The 26,846-nt window shown below is 50.1% G+C and overlaps 1 protein-coding gene across 2 annotated transcripts in view; it reads left to right on the top strand.

Annotated features, from left to right (window-relative positions):
• OLFM2 (olfactomedin 2) overlaps nt 1-26,384 on the top strand; it is a 73,536-nt gene extending 47,152 nt beyond the window's left edge. For both annotated transcript variants that reach the window (XM_047776984.1, XM_047776983.1), the window contains exons 2-6: nt 19,017-19,166; nt 22,487-22,633; nt 23,013-23,232; nt 23,567-23,673; nt 25,218-26,384. In XM_047776984.1, coding sequence (XP_047632940.1) covers nt 19,017-19,166; nt 22,487-22,633; nt 23,013-23,232; nt 23,567-23,673; nt 25,218-25,895 — 1,302 coding nt within the window. In that variant the 3' untranslated portion in view covers nt 25,896-26,384. The remainder of the gene's footprint in view (nt 1-19,016; nt 19,167-22,486; nt 22,634-23,012; nt 23,233-23,566; nt 23,674-25,217) is intronic.
• The last annotated feature ends 462 nt before the right edge of the window (nt 26,385-26,846 follow it).

Raw genomic sequence — 26,846 nt, 5'->3', positions numbered from 1 at the left:
AACACAACTCAGCCTATAACAGGGAGGTTATGCAGAGGAGCCACCAACCACAGGAGAGGAACACAGCCACCGTGAAACCACTGCTTGGCAGGAAGAGAACCAGTGGAGTCAGTACCCCAAACTCTTACCTCTATCCTCCCTCTGTTCCTGCGGTCACTCACTGGCCAGACTTTGCTGGAAGCTGGAGAGTGGGGGATTTGGAGAGATGTGGGCTGCAAGGGTCAGCCTCCTGAAGCACAAAGCTGATGGAAAAGTGAGGAGAGCAGGTCTGGAGGGGTAAATAAAATATCCAGCTCAGCTCCTGGCCTCCCAATTTAAGCTTTAAATTGTGTACCATCCTTAGGAGTTCCCAGGTGGTCTAGCAGGTTAAGGATCTGACATTGTCACTGCTGTAGCACAGGTTTGATCCCTGGCTCCAGGAACTAATGCATGCCACAAGTGTGGTCAAAAAAAGCAATTGTGTATGTCCTCTTTGCTTGTCTTGTTTGTCGATGTATCTACAGGACCTGGCACAGAGTAGGTGCTCAATAAATATTCATGGTTGCCTTTGCCCAGGCTGTTCCCTTTTCTGGGAACCCTCAACACCAGGTTCCGTAGTCAGCCTCTGCTATTATGACACCCACTGCTGCTCCCATCACGGCCCTCGTCACACACTGTTGTATAATGGCCTCTTCGCTTGTCTTTCAAATATCTTGGTTCCCTTAACTGTCAAAACACCAATGTTGTCATCACCCTCCTCCCCTTTGAGGAAACTGAGACGCACAGAGAGAATCTTGCAAGGTAATGCAGAGCCAGGATTTAAATACAGGCAGTCTGGCCCCAGATCCTGCGCTGCCTTTCTGTGTTCCTTGTCAGCATCTATTTGCTTATTTTCATGCTGTAATCAATTTTATTGCACTCACTTGTATATTACATTGCCTATGTTAAGCCATTTGAATATATTAACAACAACTTCGGTGACATCAGTACTATTTTTCGCTCCATGAGTGGGGAAAGGAAGGCCCAGGGTGACTAAATCGCTTGCCCAAGGTCACACAGCAGAGCTGAGATTGGAACTCAGGCAGCCTGGCTCCAGCGTCGGTCCCTCAGTGACTATGCTCTGTTGCCTGATCTTGGTTGGGGAAATTGAATGCCTGTCTTTGAAACCCAAGAATGTTTGTTCAAGGTGTAGCCTAATGATAAAAGATTTGGACCCTGGAGTTCCTGTTGTGGCTCATAGGGTTAAGGACCTGACATAGTGTCCCTGAGGATGCAGGTTTCATCTCTGGCCTCACTCAGTGGGTTAGGGATCCAGCATTGCCGTGAGCTGCAGCATAGATTGCAGATGTGGCTTGGGTCCAGTGTGGGTGTAGGCTGGCAGCTGCAGCTCTGATTCGATCCCTAGTTCTTAGGAACTTCTATATGCCGCGGGCACGGCCCTAAAACAAAAAACAAAACAAAACAAAACAAAAAAGGGTTTGGACCCCAGATTCACTTGCCATCTCCAGGGGCAAACACAGAGCCCATGGAAGTCAGTTCTAGGCAGTGCTGATGCCTGGCTGTGCCTGTGAATTATTAGCCTGCAGATCGGACCACTGTCACCTCCTGGCCACATGGTCCAGCCTTCAAGACCTCCTCACCACCCCAGCAAAGCCGTCCATTTTGTGCAGGGACGGTGGGGGGGATCCCTGGCTACTGGCGTGAAATGCCTGAGCCAGCCACAGAAGATCAATTTCCCCCATGACGACCTTTTCCATGCGCCGACGGATTGATTTCAGGAATCTGACCGCAGCCAGCGCACCCGGCCCCCGCCCCACCGCGGCCGCTGATGGCTGCAAATTTATGCCCAGGCCAGAAATTGAATTTCTGTAAGTCAAGAGAAGTGTAGGAAAAGCTCGCCCAGGCTCATTTTTACTTCTGACAAACTTCAGGAGAGAGATTAAAACCGGGGCCGATGTCTTCCAACACCAGGGACCGTGGCGTCACAGAAATGACCTCAACGTGGACATTTTTCTTACAGTCCCCGGCTTCACCTTGGCTTGCCAGAGCTAAGAAATTTTAAAAAGCAGCCGGTGGCTCAGCAGGTTAAGAACCCAACTAGTCTCGGAGTTCCTGCTGTGGCTCAATGGTTAATGAATCTGACTAGTATCCATGAGAATGCAGGTTTGATCCCTGGCCTTGCTCAGTGAGTTAAGGATCTGGCGTTGCTGTGAGCTGTGGTATAGGTTGCAGATGCAGCTCAGATCCTACATTGCTGCAGCCGTGGTGTAGGCTGACAGCTACAACTCCGATTTGACCCCTAGCCTGGGAACCTCCATATGCTGTGGGCGTGGCCCTAAAAAGGAAAAAACAAACAAACAAAACCCCAACTAGTCTCCATGAGGATGGAGGTTCAATCTCTCACTCCTTGGGTTAAGGATCCCATTGCTGTGAGCTGTAGTGTAGATCAGTAGTTGCAGCTCCAATTCAGTCCCTGGGCTGGGAACTTCCAAATGCCACAGGTACAGCCCTAAAAAGGAAGAAAAAAAAAAAAAAAAAAAAGCAGCCAGACCTGTAGGCCTGAATGGTTAAAGGGAATTCCTATTTCTGACTTGCTAATATGAGGAAGGGGCATGCTCTGTGTCCCCAAAGGCAAGCCTCTTTGTTCCTGTGGCAAATATCAAGCCATTCAGAGGGATGGAAGAGAAGGCTTCTAATTCATCCGCATCACCAGCCAGGCCCCTTCCTGGTCCCGAGGCAAACCATCTCAGCAACTCTGTGAGGTTCTAATTAAGCTTTTTCGGGGGAGTTCCTGTTGTGGCTTAGCAGGTTAAGAGCCTGAATAGTATCCATGAAGATGTAGGTTCGATTCCTGGCCTTGCTTAGTGGGTTTTGGATCCAGCATTGCCACAAGCTGCAGTGTAGGTCACAGATGAATCTCGGATCCATTGTGGCTGTGGTTGTGCCTGTGTTGTAGGCTGGCAGCTCCAATATGACCCCTAGCCTGGGAGCTTCCATATGCCGCAGGTGCTGCCCGAAAAAGAAAGAAAGGAAAGAAAAGGCTTCCTCGGGCTGGAACAGAGAGAACATAAAAAATGTGGATAATTCCATAGCCTCTCACCCCCACTCCACCCCCTGCCAAAAGCCCAAAGGCTGGGGAGGGAGAAGCTGAGAAATCAAATGATAGCTCTAGGAAGGAAGAAACTCCGTCTTGCTAGAAAGACCTCTTTCGCTTGCCTTGAAAAATGAGACATCTGATGCAAATGTAGCTGTTTCTCTTTGGTACAAAAGCCCCTAAATATTAAAGAAATGAAGCCTTGATGTCTACAAAGAAGGGATCAAACACGAACTTTTTTGAAAGGAGCAGAGCTTTTATTGCACTGTGAACTTTTCTAGATGTAGCCTCTGGCAGGGACGCCTGCAGAACATGGAGTGCGGAGGATAAAGAAATAAATGACTGTCATTCGTGTGTGCATTCATTCAGGAAGTGTCTGGGAAGCAGCTCCTGCGTGCCAGGCATTGGGCTGTGAGCCAGGGAAACCTCAGGGAGAAACGAGGACCTGGTTCTTGCCCTTCAAAGCTGGTGGAGCACAATACAAAAATCCCTGACTGGTGTGCTTCAAGATTGCCAAGGTCACAAAAAGACTAAGAAACTATTACAGACCAGAGAAGATTAAGGAGACATGATGATGAAATGCAATGTGGGATCCTGGATGGGATTCTGGACCAGAAAAAGGCCACGAGTGGAAAAACGGGAAATCTGAATAAAGTCAGGAGTTTAATCATAGTGATTCTAGTTTCTTAGTTGTGACAAATGTCCCATGAATATGTAAGAAGTTAACAACTAGAGAAGTCAGGTGAGGGGCGTTTGGAAGCTCTCTGTCCTATCTTCATAACTTTCCTGTAGATCTAAAGTCATTCCAGTATGAAAAGTTTATTTTAAAAAAGTCAGCAGGCAGAGTTCTCCAGTGGCTCCTCAAGTTAAGGATCTGATGTTGTCACGGCTGTGACTCAGGTCGCTATTCTGGTGTGGGTTCCATCCCTGGCCTGGGAACTTCTGCATGCCGTGGGCATGAAAAAAGAAAAGAAATGAAAAGAAAAGAGGAGTTCCCGTCGTGGCGCAGTGGTTAACGAATCCGACTAGGAACCATGAGGTTGCAGGTTTGATCCCTGGCCTTGCTCGGTGGGTTAACGATCCGGTGTTGCCGTGAGCTGTGGTGTAGGTTGCAGACTCGGCTCGGATCCCACGTTGCTGTGGCTCTGGCATAGGCCAGTGGCTATGGCTCCGATTAGACCCCTAGCCTGGGAATCTCCATATGCTGTGGAAGTGGCCCTAGAAAAAGGCAAAAAGACCAAAGAAAAGAAAAGAAAAGAAAAGAGATGGAGTTCCCACTGTGGCTCAGCGGGTTCTGAACCCGACTAGTATCCATGAGGATGTGAGTTCAGTCCCTGGCCTTTCTCAGTGGGTTAAAGGATCTCACAGTGGGTTAAAGGATCTCGAGTTGCCTTGAGCTGTGGTGTAGATTGCAGATGTGGCTCGGATCCCAAGTTGCTGTGGCTGTGGTGTAAGCCAGCAGCTACAGCTCTGATTCGACCCCTAAGCTTGGAAACTTCCATATGTCGAAGGTGTGGCCCTAAATAGCAAAATTAATTAAGTAAGTAGGAGTTCCCATCATAGCTCAGTGGTTAATGAATCTGACTAGTATCCATGAGGATGCAGGTTCGATCCCTGGCCTTGCCCAGTGCTTGATCTGATGTTGCTGGGAGCTGTGGTGTAGGTTACAGACACAGCTTGGGTCCTGCGTTGCTGTGGCTGTGGTGTAGGCTGGAAGCTGCAGTTCCAATTTGACCCCTAGCCTGGCCTCCATATGCCTCGGGTGTGGCCCTAAAAAGCAAAACAAACAAACAAACAAACCAAAAAAAAAAAAGTAAGTAAAAAGAAAAGAAAAACACAGAGGGGTTAAGGTACCTGCTCAAGGTCACATAGGAAGGAGTAGGTCAGAATTTGGACTGAAGCAGCTGTGCTATTAAACTCTATACCTGCCTGTTGATGCACAGGTATTTATTGAGCAGCTGCTATACCCTTCAGAGGCTGACTAGAAAACCAGAACCCTTCTAGGGCTTTCAGGGCCTTTAATTCACTTACATAGTTAAAAAGATGTCGGAAAAATGAGAGACTAAACAGAGATGGAGATGAAACCCAGAGATTTGCAACAGTGGAGAGTCTTTATCCCTCTAGAACTCAGGGGTAGATAGACCCTAATAGAAGGCGTGGTCTAAACAGAGCCCAGGAGTAGGACTACCAGAGGGAGCTGAAGTCACAGAGCCAATGCTGGAGCCTAGGAGGCAGAGAAATTGGGGTAATACCCCTGCTTCTCCCTTGGTCCCACCCTCGGGTCTTCCATGAACGCCTCCCATTGGCTGAACCTTTTCAGAAGTGATTACAAAGGAGTGTAGGGGCTGTGGTTCCCAACCATACAGAGCCAAGCGGGGAAAGGAAAGAAAATTCAGCCATCAGGCAGTTGATGTGTGGGGGGGTGGGGGGGTGGAGGCAGGCGGGAAGGGCAAGGGGCAGTTTTGGTTCCCATTTTACTAATGAAGGAGGTAAAGTGATCTGCTTAGGAAGTCACAAAGAGGAAGCGGACAGCCCAGGACTTGAACATTTGATCATGGTTCAATCTCCTACCGTTCTTTTGAGGATTGGCAAGAAATAATCTGCAAAGCCCTTAGAATAGGGCCTGGCTCTCAAGATATGCTTTGTAAATGTTAATTATTATCGATGATAATAATAATTTTATTTTTACTACCACTGCCATTTTTGTGATGCTAGAGGACCTTCCTTTGCATAGAACTGACAAATCCCACTGTCATAGGACTCTGTGTATATGCATGCGTGCGTGCGTGTGTGCGTGCGTGCGTGCGTGCGTGCGTGCGTGTGTGTGTGTGTGTGTGTGTGTGTGTTTAGGGGATGGTACTAAAGTGCCAGGAAGCTATTTGGGGCGGGGGGCGGGGGGAGGGCGGAGTTCCTGTTGTGTCTCAGCGGGTTAAGAATCCGACTAGTATCCATGAGGAGGTGAGTCCCATCCCTGGCTTGCTCAGTGGGTTAGGGATCTGATGTTGCAGCAAACTGCAGTGTAGGTCGAAGATGCAGCTTGGATCCTGTGTTGCTGAACTTCCATATGCCGCAGGTACAGCCATAAAAAGAAAAAGAAAAAAAAGGGAAGGGCCCAACCTGGAACCAGAACACCCCACTTTGCTGGGGCCTGAGCAGGTTTCCCCCACGTGAAGGAGAGAGGAAGTGTCCTAAGCTAAGAACACAGCACGGACCAAGGTCCAGAGGCAGGAAAGGAGATGGAAACAGGTGTTTGAAGACACAAGCGGTGGGGCTGAGAATTCCACTGCACCCAAGTGGGCAGGACCTGCCTCCAGGTGGCATTTGGGCTTTATACTGAGGGCAGAGGGAGCCTTGTGAGTTTGATGTGGGGGTGACATGTCAAAAGCTGTCTCTGGCCTTTCTGGAGAGAATGGATCACAGGGTGCAAGGCTCAAACCAAGCTTTGGTGGAGAGAGACTTATGAGCACAGCTGCTAAGAGGGAGGACAAAGTCTTCTGGGCCTGGGGTCCAAATTCCACCTCAGACATTTACCAGCTCTGTGAGTTTGGGCAACTGACTTTCCTCTCTGTGCTTCCGTTTTTCCATCCATAAAATGGAGCTAATGTTAGTAGGTACCTCACCGGGGGAGGGGCAGCTTTCATATTTGTAAGGCAGCTTAGAAGAGCATCTTAGTTCCTTCAGGCTGCTATAACAAAAATACCATAGAGGGGGTGGCTTAAATGACAGATATGTATTCCTCACAGTTCTGGAGGCTGGGAAGTCTGAGCAAGGCATCAACAGATTCAGTGCCTGCTGAGAATCAGATTCCTGGTTCATAGATGTGTTTTTATGCTGTGTTCTCATATAGCACAAGGGTTCAGGGAGCTCTCTGGGCTCTCTCTTGCTCTCTTTCCTTTCTTTTTTGAGCTGCCCCGAGGCATATGGAATTCCTAGGCTAAGGAGGATCAGATCCAAGACACAGTTACAACCTCAGCCACAGCTGCGGCAACTCGGGATCCTTAACCCACCATGCCAGGCCGGGGATTGAACCTACGTCCCAGCACTGTAGAGATGCCACTGATCCCATTGCACCGCAGTGGAAACTCCCTGGGGACTCATAAGGATATTAATTCAACTCGCAAAGGCCCATTCTCCAAATACCCCCACATTGGGTATTACATTTCAACATATGAATTTTGGGGAGACAGGAACACTCAATCTGTAGCAAAGAGCACTGTATTATAAGTGTTACATAAAATATAAAACCAGTGAGAGAGGCTTCCCAGGACTTTTAATCCCATCTCTCTGCTGAGGGTACCCAAGTAGGTATCTCTAGCTAAACCCTCTCTCCTCGGCCCCACAGCTGCCTCCTTGATAGTTCACCTGGATGTGGTCACAAGCATCGTGAACTGAATATGCCTCTTGATTTCCATCCCCCTTCCCCCGTTTTCCTCAACATCCCCCTCCCACTCTCCATGCGCTCCTCCCCCAGCTCAGTAAATGGCACCCCCTTCCGTCCACTCCATTGCTTCGGCCCCAAAAGTCGGAGTCATTTTCAACTCCCCTCCTTCCCTTCTACCCCATATCTGGTCCATCAAATTGTGGGGGCTCTGCCTTTAAAACATAGGAACCTGGGAGTTCCCGTTGTGCCTCAGCTGGTTAAGAACCCAACATAGTATCTAGGAGGATGCGGATCTGATCTCTGACCTCGATCAATGGGTTAAGGATCCGGCATTGCTGTGAGCTGCAGTGTGGGTTGCAGATGCGGCTTGGATCTGGCGTTGCTGTGGCTGTGGCATAGGTTGGCAGCTGTAGCTCCGATTCTACTGCTAAACTGGGAATTTCCATATGCAATGGCTGTGGCCCTAAAAAGAAAAAAAAAAAACACCATAAGAACCTACCCCTTTGCTTTCCCCATTACGTCTACTGGGGTGCAAGCCCTCATCTTGGCTCATCTGGAAGACTGTGGGTGTGACAGCACGTTCAAAGGCCATGGCTGATAAAGAGCTCAGGCATCACTGAAGATCTGAAAGGAGGCCCATGAGACTCAGCATACTCAAGTTAAGAGTTTGTTTCTTCCCAGAGGGGTGTCCTCAAATAGGGTCTTCTCTTATTATTCTTTTCTTTTTTAGCCGCCCCACAGCATATGGAGTTCCTGGGCCAGGGATCAGATCTGAGCCACGCTGCGTCCTATGCCACAGCTGTGGCAGCTCGGGATCCTTTAACCCATTGTGCCCGGCTGAGGATTGAACCTGCAACCCAGCGCTCCCAAGATGCCGCTGGTCCTGTTTCACCACAGCAGGAACTCCAGAATGGGGTGTTCTTGAGTGCTGGGGATGGGGAGGAACTTGGACTTTCTCAGAGCAAGCTGGTCTGGTGACCAGAGTGGCCCTTGTGTTGTGGCCTGAATGCAGACCACAACCTGTCCATAAGCCCTACTCGTAGCTCTGTCTGCAGGGATCCATGGGGATTCTGACAGTCTGGGCCACACTCAGAGGGAAGGGACTGCGTTGGTAAATTCTTGCACAAGGCAAACCTTCCTCACACCCCACACCCTGGACCCCGGGAGCGGGGCGGGGGCAGTCAGTCAAACTCAGAGACCTGTGTCTCTTCCCACCTTCCCCAAGGAACTGTCTTATTCGTTATTCATCCACATTGGCACTGTAATGGTGGAGCCTAAGACACCTGACTATGTCTGGGAGTTCCCGTCATGGCTCAGTGGTTAACGAATCTGACTAGGAACCACGAGGTTGTGGGTTCGATCCCTGGTCTTGCTCAGTGGGTTAAGGATCCGGTGTTGCCATGAGCTGTGGTGTAGGTTGCAGATTTGGCTTGGATCCCACATTGCTGTGGCTCTGGTGTAGGCTGGTGGCTACAGCTCCGATTAGACCCCTAGCCTGGGAACCTCCATATGCCGTGGGTACGGCCCTAAAAAGACAAAAAGACAAAAAAAAAAAATGTATGTCTGGACTGTGGCCCAGGGGAGATTGGGGGAGTCTTCTGCCAAGGCTTGGGTGGCTTCAGGGGGTAAGAGGTTGGAGGTCCCACTGTGGCACAACAGGATCTGCGGCATCTTGGGAGTTCTGGGACACAGGTTCAATCCCCTCCCTGACATAATGGGTTAAGGATTCAGTGTTGCTGCAGCTGTGGCCTAGGTAGCAGTTGTGGCTCAGATCTGATCCCTGGCCTGGGAACTCCATATGCTTTGGGGCAGCCAAATAAGAAAGAAAGAAAGAACAAAAAAGAGGTTGTGTGTGCCAGCCTGAGTAGCCTCTCAGGGCAAGATGGATTAACTGCGTCGGAAGGGAATGAATGGAGTGGATTTTGAATGAACGCACTTGCAGTCGACCCCCCACCCCTCAGCCCCTCATTGCAGCCACAGCTCTCAGAGGCCAAGCCCCAGATGCTCAGGCTGAGGGAGGCCCCTGTTCCCCAGCTCAGCACGGGTGAGCTGATATCTTCTTTAAGACCTGTCAAGCCTATCACTCAGTGGGGGAATTGGCCCAATACCTTCAGGTTTGACAGGGCCAGCTTGCTATTATCTCAAGCCCTCCAAAGGGACTCAGCCCCTGTCATGGCTGAGATGTAGCAGACAAGCATGTCCTTGATCATTCATCACAGCCTTTCTACTGTCCCCGCAGTCAGAGGGCTGCCTCGGCTGCCTCTGCTCCTGCCTCAGACAATCTGCAGCTTCATCTCAGATGGTCCCTCCCTGGGAGACACGGAAACCAATTCGGTGGCCAAGGGGAAGTACTTAGGGGATCTGTGATGCTAGCTCTCTGTCCCATGAGCCAATCCTCATCTAGTTGCTCAACAAACATTTCATCGTGCTGGGCTTGGGGGATTCAGCAATGAGCAAAGCAGACAGAAACCTGCAATCCCCATGCTTTTTCCTGTCTAGGGGCAGAGGCAGGCTTGGAACCAGTACTCACACTTGTATGAGGTCCTAATGGCCATTGTGATCAGGGCTTGAAGGAGGTCGGGGGCGTGCAGCTTGATGGTGTAGACTCTGGAGCCAGATGGCCTGTGTTTGAATCCCAGCTGCACCACTTACAGGCTGTGAAGCTTTGGGCAAGAGACCAGAGCCCTCTCCCTCCCAATTTTCTTCACCTATTGAAGGCAGATAATGACAGAGCCTACCTCCTAGCATTGAAGTGAGACCTCAAAACATGCAGAGTGCTTAGAATGATGCTTGATACAGAGTTGAGATAGAAGTGTGTGTGTCAGGGGGAAATGCACAGATGCCTTGAGAGGTGGGTGACACAGGGCCAGGATAGTGGAGGCTGCTTTCGGAAGGGACATTTATGCTGGAGCCCTACAAATGGGGAAGAGTTAGCCCAGCCATGAGATGGGGCAAGAGTTTTGTGTGACAAGAGGGTCTGTCTGGCCAGTGTGAAGACCCGAAGGTGGGGAAAAGTATGGCATGTCCCAGGAAGAGCAGGATGACTAGAAGATGGGCCGCCAAGAAAGTTATCGGTGAACCTTGCCAATTGCCTGTTATGCTGAAATGGGACTCCCCTCCTCCACCAAATTACATCAAGGAGATACTCTAGGATGAGAAGCTGGCCCAGCTGCTTGGGGAGTAGGATGGAGCAAGCATCTCTCTTCTTATTCAGCAAGACTCAACTCTCGGCTATCTGTGATTCCTCCTCTTTCTGCATCCACAGCTCCAAATCCAACAGACTTTCATGAATCTTTCAGGACCTTCTCAATTCAGGACTTGCATAAAGTCAAACCATTTTGACTTCGGGAAGCTCCCGAACTGGCCTCAGGTTATCATGAGGATGATAATAGGAACAGTAGCAAACACTTCTGTAGCATGTGACTATATACTGGTGACTGTTCTAATTGCTCACTCCTGCCCCATGTGGAAGTTCCTCAGCCAGGGACTGAACCCACACACTGCAGCTGTACCTGCACCCCAGGTGCCGCTGTGCCGGATCTTTAGACAGTTGTACCACAGAGAACTTCCACTCCCACGCCGAGAACTGACTCATTCAAGCTTCCCAGCAACCCCTTGCGGTAGGTAGTTATTGTGTCCATTTTACAGATGGGGGCACAGAGGCACAGGGGGATTAAGCGACTCACAGCAAGTGAGTGCCTGAGCCAGGACTTGAACCTGAGCAGCCTGACCCTGGGCCCCTGCTCTTAACCTTTTGGCTCTGTTCTGCCATTGGAGTAGGAAGGAGGAACATCCAGAGGACACAAGTCTTTTCTATCGTAAGGATGTTGTCTGGAAAGATGCTGGTGACATCACACTGGACTTTTTTTTTGGGAGGACCGTGGGAGAGATCCTTGCCTGTTCTTGGAACTAAAAATAGTTAAGTTTTCTCCTGAGCATCTGGTGTGCTTTTGTTTCAGGACACTGGGAGCCGCACAAATGACCAGCTTTCCCTTTTTGAGTTGGCTGCTAAGGAGCTGGGAGCCAAATTTATGGTCTGACCATATGCTGGTTGTTCAGGTTTTTAAAGGGATGGGTTTTTCTTAGCCTCACTTCTGGCTCTATGTCCCCACTTTTCTCTTTCCTCCCTTTCTCCGGCTTTTTAGGGCCGCATCCATGGCATATGGAAGTTCCCAGGGTAGGAGTCGAATTAGAGCTACATCTGCCGGCCTACACCACAGCCATAGCAACACAAGATCCAAGCTGTATCTGTGACCTTTGCCGCAGCTCACGGCAATGCCAGATCCTTAACCTACTGAGAGGCCAGGGATTGAAGCTGCATCCTCATGGATCTTAGTTGGGTTCGTTAACTGCTGAGCCACGAAGGGAACTCAAAAAAAAAAAAAAAAAACTTTAAAGGAACTGAAAAAAAATCTTCACACGAACAATATGTGTTTATTCGTAGAAAACTTAGAAAAGAAGATACATTTGAAGATGGCAATAAAAATCCCCAATTCTAATGGCTGTAGAGTGTTCCCTCCTATAAATGCATTTTACTTTTTTAATTTTTTAAAATTTCTTGTCTTTTTTTGCCTTTTTTTGCCTTTTTCTAGGGCCGCATCCTTGGCATATGGAGGTTCCCAGGCTAGGGGTCTAATCGGAGCTGTAGCTGCCAGCCTACACCAGAGCCATAGCAACGCAGGATCCGAGCCGCATCTGCAACCTACACCACAGTTCACGGCAACGCCGGATCCTTAATCCACTGAGCAAGGCCAGGGGTTGAACCCGAAACCTCATGATTCCTAGTCGGATTCGTTAACCACTGCGCCACAACGGGAACTCCTTTTACTTTTTTTAATCAATCCCCCTATTGGCAGGTGACTGGAGAGGAGAAAATTCCAGTTGTCCAATTTTAAACAGCATTTTAATGAGCATTCTTTTAGTAGTTGAGGGCTTGTCCACACGATTTCTCTGGGCTAAATTATTATTTTTGTTTTTATTTTATGGCCCACCTGCAGCTTATGAAGTTCCCAGGCCAGGGGTCAAATCTGAGCTGCAGCTGCTACCTGTGCCACAGCTATAGCAATGCTGGATCCTTTAACCCACAGCACGAGGCTGGGGATTGAACCCACACCTCCACAGTGACCCGAACCGCTGCAGTCACATTCTTAACCCACTGCGCCACAGCAAGAACTCCTCTCTGGGCTAAATTCTTAGACTCAGATTGACTGTGTTAAATACAAATGCAGAAACCTTAAGGCTTTGTTTCCAGATTGGCAGACTGCCCTCCTGAAACATCTAATTCCTGATCTCTCATTTAATTGGAACTATCGTGTGGTATTTTACATATCCTTGTAACCACTTGGAGTTCTCTCTGGAACAAGGCAGGGAACAAATAAATATAGGAGCCCCAAGCCACTTCTGCTTCCTGATTAAATTATCCAACCTCAAACACAATAATATCCTTGATTTATTAAGAGGCAGCCGCTTGCTCTATTCCTGTTGGCTAATCCCTGATAGCCATCACTCAATGGTTGGCTGCTCCCTGGGATCCTGTAGCAATCTCTGGGCCCCCAGAAGAACCAGGAATTGTTTTCTGAACCAAGATGTAGGTGGCGGAGCTGGTGGGGTTGTATATGCTGAGCTGATGATCCCGGACGTGACAGTGAGAAAAACTTTTCTTGCATGTTTCATGCTCAGTCAATCCTGGACCTGTTATGGAGACTGCTGCTTAATTGGGACAGCAGCCTGGGTGAAAGTATCTGAAAAATTCCCAGCCAGGAAAGACAATTTGAGAAAGAGCTACTTGAGTGCCTAGCTTATCTGCTTAGAGCCCATTAGCAAGAATTAAACTTGGAACCTGCAGCTCAGCCCAGAGAATGGCTGGCTTCCCCAGGGCACTGACCATATCAGAAGCGAGTCAGGCTACCAGATTGGATGTGTCTGTACCTGGAGAGGCCCTGGGCTCTTAAACCTGCTGTGACAAATATTTCCCTTCCTTATGGAAGTTCTCTATCCCTAGGACTGTTACCTTGGAGAGTTTGTGACTTTGGTTCCAAGCTAAAATCTAGTCTCAGAGAGCTGGCATTAGGACTCTCAAACACTGAGCTTCCCAGGACATTCCAGCAGTTCCTGGGGACATGAGCTTGACTGTGTCTTTGAACTTGAACCCAATGGGCGAACCTCAGGCTCTCTGCCTTGCTGAGATTTGGCAGCCAAACCCCAGGCATTTAATTACGCTGCTGCAGAGAACGCTCTGGCGAGGTGCGTCCAACGCAGACAATTATTTTGGGAAAGCCGTGGAGGCCTTCTCTCCTTGCCACTTAAATCTTGCTTCTCTTTTACAATTCAATATTTCCTATGTTGAGAGAAAATGGCTTATTTGCTTCAGAGGACACGCTACGGAATGTAGGAAGGAGATGTTCATTATGTTGAACCGGGCTGCTTTCTCTGTACAAATGAGAATCTTCGGGGGGTTCTGTCGAAATTGCTTGGGGACCAGAGCCAGGGGAGCACAGATGGAGATGCTTGAACTCACCTTCATGGCTTGTTTTTTGTTTTTGGGGTGTCTGTGTATGTTGGGGTTTTTGGTTTGTTTGTTTTTGTCATTTTAGGGCTGCACTTGTGGCATATGGAAGTTCCCGCACTAGGGGTTGAATTGAAGCTGCAGCTGTCGGCCTATACCACAGCCACGGCAGCATGGGATTTGAGCCGTGTCTGTGACAGCTCATGGCAACGCTGGATCCTTAACCCACTGAGCAAAGCTTGGGATTGAACCCGCATCCTCATGGATACTAGTCGGGTTCTTAACCCTCAGAGTCATGATGGGAGCTCCAAGGGTTTTTTGTTGTTGTTGTTGTTTTTAAGAGCTGTATTTGTCTTAAGAAAAAAAAAAAAGAAGAAGAAGAAGGCTAGTTCTGCATTCTTCCAGAACCAAGGGGGAGGGGCTTCCTGGGTCACCTTTCTTGTCTTGGGCCATCCTTCTTGCATTAGGCCCAGCTTCCTCAGAAGCAAAACTGGAAGAGAGGAGTGGAGTGCTGGTATTCAGCTGGGAGGCGATCCCAGGAGGAACCTGCGGGGGAAGGGAGGCGGGAAGCAAAGGAAGCCCTGGCAAGGCAAGCTGATGGTGCCACGGTGGCACTTGGAGCCCAGGTCTCAATGGGACCCCTTGGAAAATTGCAGGCAGCATGCACTCAAGTTCTCCCGCCAGACAGGCGAGAGGGCTGGTATTTACCACTTCCTCCTCTGTGACTGGCACTAACTGGTATGGAGACTGCCGGGTGGGAGGTACTTCTGCCCACCCAATGCAGAGGCAGAGTGGGCTCTGACCACCAGGGAAAGCCTTTGTCATGGGGGATTCTGGGCGCGCTGCAGTAAGGCTGGAGGGGTACAAGTGTTGGTTCCTCCTCCGTCATTCCTGTGCGCAATGAAGGCTGGGAAGATGAGAGACTTCCTTCCTCCATGTGGGAGAGGTGGGCTGATAAAGAGGGGGTTCCCTCAACCTCAGAAGTGTGTACAAAAGGCGCTGAGAATTACTAATTACAGTAGTTTCCGATGGCGTTTGTGAATGGTTGCTTTTTCTTATAAATTAGTGGAGGAGACAAGCTCTTCTGTACAGTGATATCCCTTGCTCACATTCCAATAAGCTTAAAAAAAAAAAAAAAGACTTTATCGTGGGAGAGAAAAAGGTGGGCTAATAGCTGGGGTTTCCGGGATCGCTCGTAACTCACAGCCTGGCTTATCTCTGCTCCAGCTCAGGAGAACAGCCTCTGCTATAAGTAACCGCTGTGCAAGTGATCAATGATTGTGGGGCTTTGTCTCTCTGTAAAACCCGTGGGGTTTTATCAGAATTTCTGCCCTGTCGGCGGGAATGCCTTCGAGATAGGACCAGGTTCTTCCACTTCCCATCTCTTCAGTCACCACTCACCAGGACTTGCCTGGATGGGTGTTGTCACAGTCACTTCGGCCCTATCTCCCACCCTCGCCTCCGCTCCCTACGGCCTGTTCCCCTCATAGCCACCAGAGGGCGCCAGTGAGCACCTGAGTCAGTCCGGTCCATCCTCTTGAACAAGTTCAGAACCCTTCACGGCTCCCACCTTACTCAGCGCGTTCCGGAGGCACACAAGCCCTGTTCTCATCTCCCCCCACCCCCATCCCCCTTGTTCACTCCTAGCCACACTAGCCTCCTCCATGTTCCTCAAATGCACCAGGCATGGTCCTGCCTCAGGGCCTTTGTACCTGCTGTTCTGCCTGGAACACCTTTCCCCCCCGATATCCTCATGGTTATTCCTTCACTCTACTCAGATGCGACCTTCTCATGAATGCCTTCCCAGCCCCCTTAAAATTGCAACCGCCAGGAATTCCCTTTGTGGTGCAGCGGAAATGAATCTGACTAGGATCCCTGAGGACTCGAGTTTGATCACTGGCCCCACTCATTGGTTAAGGATCTGGTGTTGCCTAGGAGCTGTGGTGTAGGTCGAAGATGCGGCTTGGATCTGGTGTTGCTTTGGCTGTGGTGGAGGGCGGCAGCTGCAGCTTGGATTTGATCCCTAGCCTAGGAGCTTCCATAGGTCACAGGAGCAGCTCTTAAAAAAAAACAAAAACAAAAATCCACAACCCTAGTAATCTCCATCATTTCTTCCCTGCATTACTTCTTTCTGTGGTACTCATCACCCTTTAAATACCTGATGTTAACTTAGTTTACTTCTGTCGCTGCCCACTTTAATGTGACTCCTAGAGGAGCCTTTGTGTTTGTTTGTGTTTTGTCCACTGCTGTTTTCAATATCCAGGATGGAGCCTGACACACAATAGGAGCTTAATGAATATTTGTTGAACCAATGAGACCACCCTGTTCTGATCAAAAACCAAAAGATTGGGACTTGTGATTAACTATGGTACATTCCTGGGAAGCTCAAGGGGGCTTGTTCTAGCATGTCCCATCCAGGGGGGATTCAACGCTTTTTGAACAGTGCTTCTCCAATCCCTCCAGATATTGCTCAGAGTTTGTGTGTCAAAAGTGTCCCTTCCTCTCTCCCCTTCTGGCCCATTCATCCTTCAAGTTCAGCTTAAATGTCCCTTCCCTGGGGCACCTCTTCTGAGACCCTCAGCCTGGGGAAGAGCCCTGTTACTCTCTGCACTTTGTAGCTGTCACTGCAGCTTATAGTTCAAGACACATCACTGGGATTCCATGCTTGATGTCTGTCTCCTCCATATCCATACGTAGCCATCAAATGCTTTCTTCACCTCTCTCTTCCTGGTCCCTATCCCAGACCCATGCCTGGAATAGAACTGGCACTCACTAGATGTTTTCTAACAAGTTTGAGAAATTATGGCTCTCTTGAGTTCCCTGATGTTCATTAGCATTTAAAAGGCTCTGATAAGTCCTGCATCGAAGAAATCCATTTCACCCAGCAATGCACAAAACTTATTTGACCTCAGAGCGCCCTTTTCTTTCCTAGCATTCCTGGTAAGACTGCCTGTGTTGAAAGGAGCATAGCTTGGGAAACACAGCCATAATTGATCCCTGAATTATCTGAGCAACATAAATTAACTTGAAGTTCAGTTTAGGAGGAGTCTAAACCTGATGCCTTGTAGTCAAGGGCTGAAGGTCTCTGTGAGGATTCTGTCACCCTTTGGCCATTGCCTTGCCTGGGCTTCTCAGGAGCAGGGCTTGGGGGAAGGGAGAATAACAACAGTGGAGTCAAGCTTAGTGGCTCCCAAAGTATATCCAGACCCCATGTGTCACTGTAGGCAGGGGAAGCAGAGTGGGGGTGCTGTCCAGGTTTGAGGGTATGAGTGGGTCTATGTTCTTTTGTTTTTCTTTTTTTGTTTCTCTTTTTTTTTTTGTCTTTTGTCTTTTGTTGTTGTTGTTGTTGTTGTTGTCGTTGCTATTTCTTGGGTCGCTCCCGCGGCATATGGAGGTTCCCAGGCTAGGGATTGAATCGGAGCTGTAGCCACGGGCCCACGCCAGAGCCACAGCAACGCGGGATCCGAGCCGCGTCTGCAACCTACACCACAGCTTACGGCAATGCTGGATCGTTAACCCACTGAGCAAGGGCAGGGACCGAACCCGCAACCTCATGGTTCCTAGTTGGATTCGTTAACCACTGCGCCATGACGGGAACTCCTGTTTCTCTTTCTTTCTCTTTAGTTTTGGGCTATACCCGTGGCATATGGAAGTTCCCAGTCTAGGAGTGGAATCAGAGCTGCAGCTGCCTACTACAGCCACACCCACAGCCACTCGGGATCCCAGCCGCGTCTGCAACCTACACCACAGCTCACAGCAATGCTGGATCCTTAACCCACTAATCGAGGCCAGGGATGGAACCTGTGTCCTCATGGATACTAGTCGGGTTCATTAACCACTGAGCCATGAAGGGAACTCCCCCTTTTCTTTTTATAAATTTATTTTATTGAAATGTAGTTGATTTACAATGTTGTGTGGTTTCTGGTGTACCGCAAAATGATTCAGATATATGTATATGTAATATATAAATATATATAATAATATATATTCTTTTCCATTATGGTTTATTACAGGATATTGAGCATAGTTCCTTTTGCTATAGAGTAGGACCTTAATTGTTTATCCATTCTATATATACTAGTTTGTATCTGCTAATCCTAAACTCCCAATCCATCCTTCCTCCATCACCCCCCCTTGGGAACCTCAAGTCTGTTCTCTGGTCTGTGAGTCTGTTTCTGTTTCGTAGATAAGTTCGTTTGTGTCATGTTTATATTCCACATATAAATGATATCATATGCTATTTATCTTTGACTTACTTTGCTTACTGTGATAATCTCTAAGTCCATCCATGGTGCTGCAGGTGGCATTATTTCATTCTTTTATATGGCTGAATAGTATTCCATTGTATGCCACATCTTTTTTTTTTTTCCTTTTCTTTTTATGGGTGTACACCTGTGGCATATGAAAGTACTCCGGCTAGGAGCTGAATTGGAGCTGCATGCTGCTGGCCTACGCCACAGCCACAGCAATGCCAGATCCAAGCCAAATCTGTGACCTGTGCTATAGCTTGTAGCAACGCCAGATCCTTAACCCACTGAGGAAGGCCAGGGATCAAACCCAAATCCTCATGGAGACAACATTGAGTCCTTAACCTGCTGAGCCATAGTGGGAACTCCACCACATCTTCTTTGTCCATTCATCTGTTGATGAACATTTAGGTTGTTTCCATCTCTTGGCTATTACGAATAGTGCTGCTGTGAACATCGAGGTGCATGCATTGAGTGGGTCTATGTTCTAATGGGGGTTATGGAGGTAGTGTTGTGTGCGTGTGCAATGCGAGTGAGAGAATGAATTCTCCTCTTGTGGAAGGGCTCACACCCCACAGTTCCTTGCTGTGTTCCTTCACCCTGCATAACTCAGTCTTATCATTTGTGAAATGGGGCTCCCTGAGGAGGGATTGAGATCGCATGTATCTGGCAGTCAACAATGATGTGGCACATTCCAAGGGTCCAACAAAGGGCATCTGTCATTTCCCGGGAGCCCCCTTTTCTCCACCAGGGGTGTCAGGGTGATTCCCTCATTGGATTCCCACTCTCTGACCCCCACCCTCCCCGCAGACCCTCTTCCAGAGCCCAGAGGAAGGCTGGCAGCTGTACACCTCGGCCCAGGCTCCTGACGGAAAATGCATCTGCACAGCTGTGATCCCTGCACAGAGCACTTGCTCTCGAGATGGCCGGAGCCGGGAGCTGCGGCAGCTGATGGAGAAGGTGAGGAACTTCCGGTTCCCCCATGAAAATCTCCCCAATCCCCCGCCCCCTGCCCCTCTCCAGGTCAGCCGGGGCCATATCTGGCCATTCAGATTATTCAGAGCTGGAGAACAACATGGCTCCCCTCCGGGAAGATATTTTAGTCAGCATCTGTTCAATGCTTCTTTGGAGGAGAAGGTGAGTGCTGTTTGGGGACAGCGAAGGAGAAGCCCAGTGGCCACATCTGAGCTTCTGTATGTGAGCTCTGGCCCCACCATGCACTCAGCCAGACTCACCTGCTAAGAAAGGGCTCACCTTCTACCCCAAGAGGCTTACATAAAGATTCCTTCCGCCTCTGACTGAGGTTATTTCCCTCTTCAATACATTCCCAAGGAGGGAGTTCCCATTGTGGCACAGCAGAAACCAATCCAGCTGGTATCCATGAGGATGCAGGTTCTATTCCTGGCCTCACTCAGTGGGTTAAGGATTCGGCATTGCTGTGAGCTGTGGTGTAGGCTGGCAACTTCCATATGCCTCAGGTGCGGCCATTAAAAAAAAAAGGCATTCCCAAGGATATTTTGGTGCTCTTTATAGACTGATCCCTTGCCATTACCCAGATGCACTGCCCCTTAGTCAGCTCTAATGTCAGTGTTTAAAGGGACCAGCAACCTCCCACCATCATCCTGTGGAGGAGGAAGCTGAGGCTCAGCAGAGAACAGAAGAGACCCTTGTTGGCACCAGAGTCTCCCACCCATTAACTCTGCCCTACCCACCACACCAGAATGGCTTTCCCCAACACTTTGGAATACCCGAGTGGTGTCCCCTGATCATTGACAATGGCTATAAAAGTATTTGGTGGCACCTAGGATGGGTATCAGACTCTTGGCTTTCTGAGAACCTCCAAGTGTCACGTGAACAAAGGCTCAGAAAAGTCTTTTTATTTCAACAAGCATCCGGTGTTTTTCTGAGTTCACCTTGACAGAGGGGGTGGGATGGGGGGAGCTCATCTTAGCCAGGTGGAGGTGGGAGCTAGAGGGCTCTAGGTCTGGATTAGGACAGGTCAGGGCTGGAGTTCCCATCACAGCACAGCAGAAATGAATCTGACTAGGAACCATTAGGTTGCGGGTTTGATCCCTGGCCTTACTCAGTGGGTTAGGGAGCCGGCATTGCCGTGAGCTGTGGTGTTGCTGTGGCTATGGCGTAGGCCAGTGACTATAGCTCTGATTAGACCCATAGCCTGGGAACCTCCATAGGCTGTGAGTGCAGCTCTGAAAAGACCAAAAAAAAAAAAAAAAAGGAAAGAAAAAAGAAGGACAGGTCAGGGCAAGGGAAGTTCAGTTCCCTCATTTAGCCTGAAAGTATTGATTGAGCATCTAATGTGTATTAAACATTCAGCTCTGGGAGTTCCCGTCGTGGCACAGTGGTTAACGAATCCGACTAGGAACCATGAGGTTGCGGGTTCGGTCCCTGCCCTTGCTCAGTGGGTTAACGATCCGGCGTTGCCGTGAGCTGTGGTGTAGGTTGCAGACTCGGCTCGGATCCCGCGTTGCTGTGGCTCTGGCGTAGGCCGGTGGCTACAGCTCCGATTCAACCCCTAGCCTGGGAACCTCCATATGCCTCGGGAGCGGCCCAAGAAATAGCAACGACAACAACAACAATAACAACAACAACAACAACAACAACAAAAAGACGAAAAAAAAAAAAAATTCAGCTCTGGACAAGCCAGACTGCCTCTGAGTATCCCACCTGGAGAAGGCAGATGAATAAGCACATTCCAGGTAGTATTTCTAGCTGGAAAGAAAATAACCATGTAAGGGGGAGAGGGGGAGTGGCTACTTGAAGGTGAGTGGTCAGGAAAGGCCACTCTGAGGAGGTGACAATGGAGTTAAGAGGTGAAGGATGAGGAGCTAGCCATGGGAAGGCAAGAGGAACGATGCTCCTGGTGGAAAGATCAGCACATGCATTTCAGCAGCACGGACGCAACTAGAGATTCTTATACTTAGTGAAGTAAGTCAGCGAGAAAGACAAATACCATATAATATCACTTACATGTGGGCTCTAAAATATGGCAGAGATGAAGCTATGTACAGAACAGAAACAGACTCATGGACATGGAGAACAGACTTGTGGTTCCCAAAGGGCGGGGGGGAGGGAGTGGGATGGACTGGGAGTTTGGGGTTGGTAGATGCAAACTATTACGTTTAGAATGGATAAGCAATGTGGACTTATTGTATAGCACAGGGAGTATGCAATATCTTGGAATAGAAGATAATATGAGAAAAAGAACGTACATATATGAGAGTTCTCGTTGTTGTGCGGCGGAAACAAATCCGACTAGAAACCATGAGGTTGCGGGTTTGATCCCTGGCCTCGCTCAGTGGGTTAAGGATCTGGCATTGCCCTGAGCTGTGGTGTAGGTTGCAGATGTAGCTTGGATCTGGTGTTGCTATGGCTGTGGCATAGGCTGGCAGCTGTAGCTCCTATTCGACCCCTAGCCTGGGAACCTCCATATGCCACGGGTATGGCCCCAAAAAACCAAAAAACCCAAAAAAAAAAAGTGCATATATGTATGACTGGGTCATTTTGCTGTACAGCAGAAATTGACAGAACATTGTAAATCCACTGTAATTTTAAAAAGAAAAAGGAACCCCCCCCAAAAAAAAAGAAAGAAAAAGGAGTCCCTGTTGTGGCTCAGCGGGTTAAGAGTATCCATGAGGATGTGGTCTGATCCCCGGGCTTGCTCAGTGGTTAAGGATTCAGTGTTGTGGTGAGCTGCAGTGAAGTTTGCAGATGTGGCTCGGATCTGGTGTTGCTGTGGCTGTGGTGTAGGCCAGCAGCTGTTGCTCTGATTTGACCCTTAGCCTGGGAAACTGCAGTGCCCCAGGTGTGGCCCTAAAAAGATGAAAAGAAAAAGAAAAAAGGAAAAAAGCAAAGGCCCTCAGGAGGGAAGGAGCTTTGAGTCTGTGAGAATGAAGTTGGGCTGGTGGTTGGGGTGGATGAACATGGAGAAAGGCAGGTGAGGGGGCAGGACCAGCCCTCTGGGTCTGCAGGGCAAGGCAAGCCAGTCTTCCTTCTGAAAAGCTGCCCCCTGGCTGCTCTGTGTAGACTGGACTGCTGGGGACCAGGTGTTGGGGGGCAGTGGTGGCGGGCAGGCAGGGAGGTGAGAGTTGGGAGGTGGTGGCAGCCAGACCCTTACGTAGCCTATGGACCGAATGTGCATGCGCCATGGGGAGGGTGCGGGTTGGTTGAGAGTTTGGCCTCTGGCCCCCGCCAGTCCTTATCTGTGGCCTCTCGGGGGCTGGGACAGGAGTCTGGCTCTCCCTAACCCTCCCAGTTCCTAGGTTCAGAACGTGTCCCAGTCCATGGAGGTCCTTGAGTTGCGGACCTACCGTGACCTCCAGTACGTGCGCAACATGGAGACCCTCATGCGGAGCCTGGATGCGCGGCTCCGGGCAGCCGATGGGTCCCTCTCGGCCAAGAGCTTCCAGGTGGGTCCTTCTGTGTTCAGGTCAGAGGTCAAGGGAAGAATTGAGATGGGTGCCCATTAGTTCCAAGAGTGGGGTCACATCTGGGAAGGACCAAGGGTTGGCTGGGATCTAGGGTCCAGGGCGGGCCAAAATGTCAAGGGCCAGGTGTGTATCAAAGGTAAGGGGTGATCGTGTTCCCTGGTGGGTCAGCGGGTTAAGGATCTGGTATCATCACTGCTCTGGCTTGGGTCACTGCTGTGGTGCGGGTTCGATCCCTGGCCTGGGAACTTCCTCATGCCATCCACGTGGCCAAAAATAATAATAATAATAATAATGGTGAAGTTGTGGATGGATGATTGGGGTCAGGAATCAGGATCAGCGATTCCGTCTTGGTGGGCAGGAGCTGAAGGACAGGATGACCGAGCTGTTGCCGCTGAGCTCAGTCCTGGAGCAGTACAAGGCCGACACGCGGACCATCGTCCGCCTGCGGGAGGAGGTGAGGAATCTCTCCGGCAGCCTAGCAGCCATCCAGGAGGAGATGGGCGCCTACGGGTACGAGGACCTGCAGCAGCGGGTGATGGCCCTGGAGGCTCGGCTCCATGCCTGCGCCCAGAAGCTGGGTATGCCCTGATGCTCGATCGTGACCCTGAGCTCCACGCCCAACCCCAATACCCTCTATGTACCTGGGGCATGATTTTGACCTCTAACTAATAAACTTTGATCCTCGACCTCCCTGCCCAAGGTCAAAAGTAGACCCAGAAGCTGGAAATGGCCCTGACCCTACCCTTCCAGTGCCTCACCCCCCCAACCTAACTCTTCCTCAGGACCAGGTTTCTGGATCCTCCCTCATCCCTGGTCCCAGCTCTTCAGTTTGATCACAACACCTCATCCTTGTCCTGTTTCCCTTGGGCTCTTTTGTCCTCCACCCTCATCCCCCCTGTTCCTGCCTCCCAGGCTGCGGGAAGCTGACTGGGGTCAGTAACCCCATCACCATTCGGGCCATGGGGTCCCGCTTCGGCTCCTGGATGACGGACACGATGGCCCCCAGTTCGGATACCCGGGTGAGTGACTGTGCCCACCCCAGGGGACAGAATCTGGGGGAGACATAACCCGTGGCTGCCCAGAGGTGCTCAGGGATTCCACATCAATGCTTATCTTGTAGCCTAAAGGGTCCTAGGATCTCCGGGACCCTTGGACCTCCCCCTGACTGTCTAGTGACCATCAAGTGACAAGAACTTTATAGCCCTGTGAATCCCCAAGTCAGTTGACCACTAATGGTTGCGTAGAGATTAATGATTACCAGTACCACTGACCATCTCCCCATGACCACTGACCTTGAAGCAACTACTGGTGACCAGTGACTTCCCAAGGACTAGGACCTACCAGCACCACTCGGTGACCTTTGAACTTCTGGTGGCCCCCATGGTCACAATCGCCTATCACCTCTGACCCACAGAATCCATCCTTTAACAGCCCAGTGACTATCTTAGTGACTGATATTGATCATTGGGAAGCCACTGAGCATCACAGATTAGAGGCAGTAAAGAGCCACTGCCCCTCCATGGTCACTGGCTTCCCAGGCATGATGGTGGTTCAGCCAAGGGGTTAAGAGCTTGGGTTTAGGATCAGACTCGGGTTCATACCTCACTTCTACCAATTCTTAGCTGGGGAACCTTGAGCAGGTTCCTTAATGTCTCTGAGCCTCAATTTCCTTATCTTCAAAATGGTTCTGAATGTGGCTTAGCCCAATAACCAGCACTAGTCCGGGTGCTCGCAACTGCTAATTAACATTGTGAGGTGTTGCTGTGTGGCTCAGCAGATTAAGGACCTGGCATTGTCACTGCTGTGGCTCTAGTTAATAGCTGTGGCTTGGGTTTGATCCCTGGCCCGGGATCTTCTGCATGCCGTGGGTATGGCCCAAAAAGAAAAAAAGGGGAGAGTTCCCACTGTGGTGCCATGGGATCAGCAGTGTCTTGGGAGTGCTGGGATGCAGGTTCAATCCCTGGCCTGGCACACTGGGCTAAGGATCTGGTATTGCTGCAGCTGCAGCATATGTTGCAATTTCGGCCCAGATCTGATCCCTGGCTCGGGAACTCCACGTATCTCAGGGTGGAAAAAAAACAAAAAAATCAAAAAACATGGTGAGAGAGAGTGAATGATGTTGACAGAGGATGATAGTGACGTGCCGGTCACCTCATGGTTACAGAGATTACCCATGGGCAATGGATCCAAATGACCTCTTATCACCCAAGGGCAGTCCATTGACCACTAGCTATCCCACATCCACTGACCAGTGAATTCCTTGGTCCAGTGAGTCACCAGGGACTGCAATTTCCCCTGATCCTTGAGGGTCAATCCCTGTCCTCTGGGTCTGTTTTGAGACTAATGGCGCTCCATGACTAAATGATCCCAGTCATGGGGACTCTGCCTGGTCATGGTCCCTGGACGTCCCATGACTAATATCCACCTAGTGACTGTCAATCCCCAGTGACTGCGTGATTCCTGAGTGGCTGCTGGGACCTTTGGGTCTTTGGCAGTGGTCCCCCAGTGATCAGTGGATTCCTGAGTGGCTGCGGTCCCCCAGTGACCAGTGGCTCTCCTGTAGGTCTGGTACATGGATGGCTATTACAAGGGCCGGCGGGTCCTGGAGTTCCGTACCCTGGGAGACTTCATCAAAGGCCAGAACTTTATCCAGCACCTGCTGCCCCAGCCGTGGGCGGGCACGGGCCACGTGGTGTACAATGGTTCCCTGTTCTACAACAAGTACCAGAGCAACGTGGTGGTCAAGTACCACTTCCGCTCGCGTTCCGTGCTGGTGCAGAGGAGCCTCCCGGGGGCCGGCTACAACAACACCTTCCCTTACTCCTGGGGCGGCTTCTCGGACATGGACTTCATGGTGGACGAGAGCGGGCTCTGGGCCGTGTACACCACCAACCAGAACGCGGGCAACATCGTGGTCAGCCGGCTGGACCCTCACACCCTGGAGGTCATGCGGTCCTGGGACACCGGCTACCCCAAGCGCAGCGCCGGCGAGGCCTTCATGATCTGCGGCGTGCTCTACGTCACCAACTCCCACCTGGCCGGGGCCAAGGTCTACTTCGCCTACTTCACCAACACGTCCAGCTACGAGTACACGGACGTGCCCTTCCACAACCAGTACTCCCACATCTCCATGCTGGATTACAACCCCCGGGAGCGGGCCCTCTACACCTGGAACAACGGCCACCAGGTGCTCTACAATGTCACGCTCTTCCACGTCATCAGCACCGCCGGGGACCCCTAAGCGCTGCCACGCGAGGGCGAGGGCTGCGGGGTGGGATGCCTGTGTCCCTCCAAGTTCATCTCTCTGTCTCTGCCCTGCCCTCTTGCTCTCTCCCCATCTCCCCTCCTGTGCTGTTTTTTCTCTCCCTGAGTGCCCAGCTGTCAATCTCTGCCTGTTTTTCTATCGGTGCGGTTCCTCAATGTTGTCTCTTCTCATTTCCGGATCTGATTTTGATACTTGGCTCTGTCTTTCTGCTTTTTTATTGATGTCCCTCTGTCTCTTGCTTTCTATCGATCTGACTCTCCAGCTCTTTCCCTATCTCTGCCGGTCTGTCTCTCTTCCATCCCCCTACCCTCTCTGCCTCCCACCCAGTCCCCGCCCCTCCTCCTCCTCATTCCACGTCCCCTCCTCTGGACCCAAGGAGTTGAGTGCATGGATCTGTTTCTTTCTTTTTTAATTTACACATTTTCTTTCCGGGTTGCTGGAATAAACGGGACCTTTGACATTTGATGCTTTCAGTTTGCTCTGTGTGTCCAGAAGGGGCTGAGGAGGCAAAGTAGAGGGTGAGTCCGAGCCTGGAGGCCCATCCCTGCTGGGTCCCCTTGTCCAGACAAGAACTTTGGCGGGGGTGGGGGGGGGAGAGAACTGGGGTGAGGGACAGGGTAAGGGACAGTAAAGCCCAGCTTGGGGAGTGGGCAGGGGCCCTGGCAGGGCGAGCTGTTTGGGAAGATGAGAGAGGAAACTCAACCCAGTTGTTTCAATTGATCCAAACAACCGAGAATTCTATCATAAGGATGAACTCTGGTCTCAAATGAATATTCTTTGTCATTATTTTTTTTGTTTTGTTTTGTTTTTGTTTTTTAACTCATTGATCACACTGGTGCCTCACTGAGCTATCTGGCAACTCTTTAAATTTTTTTTTTTTTTAACAATTTGGCTGTTTTTAAGAATATGGGCATGAGGACAGAGTTC

This window comes from Phacochoerus africanus, chromosome 4 (assembly GCF_016906955.1).
Source record: "Phacochoerus africanus isolate WHEZ1 chromosome 4, ROS_Pafr_v1, whole genome shotgun sequence".
Lineage (NCBI taxonomy): Eukaryota > Metazoa > Chordata > Mammalia > Artiodactyla > Suidae > Phacochoerus > Phacochoerus africanus.
Note: the sequence above shows the minus strand (reverse complement) of the source record. Positions and strands in the feature narration are given on the sequence as shown.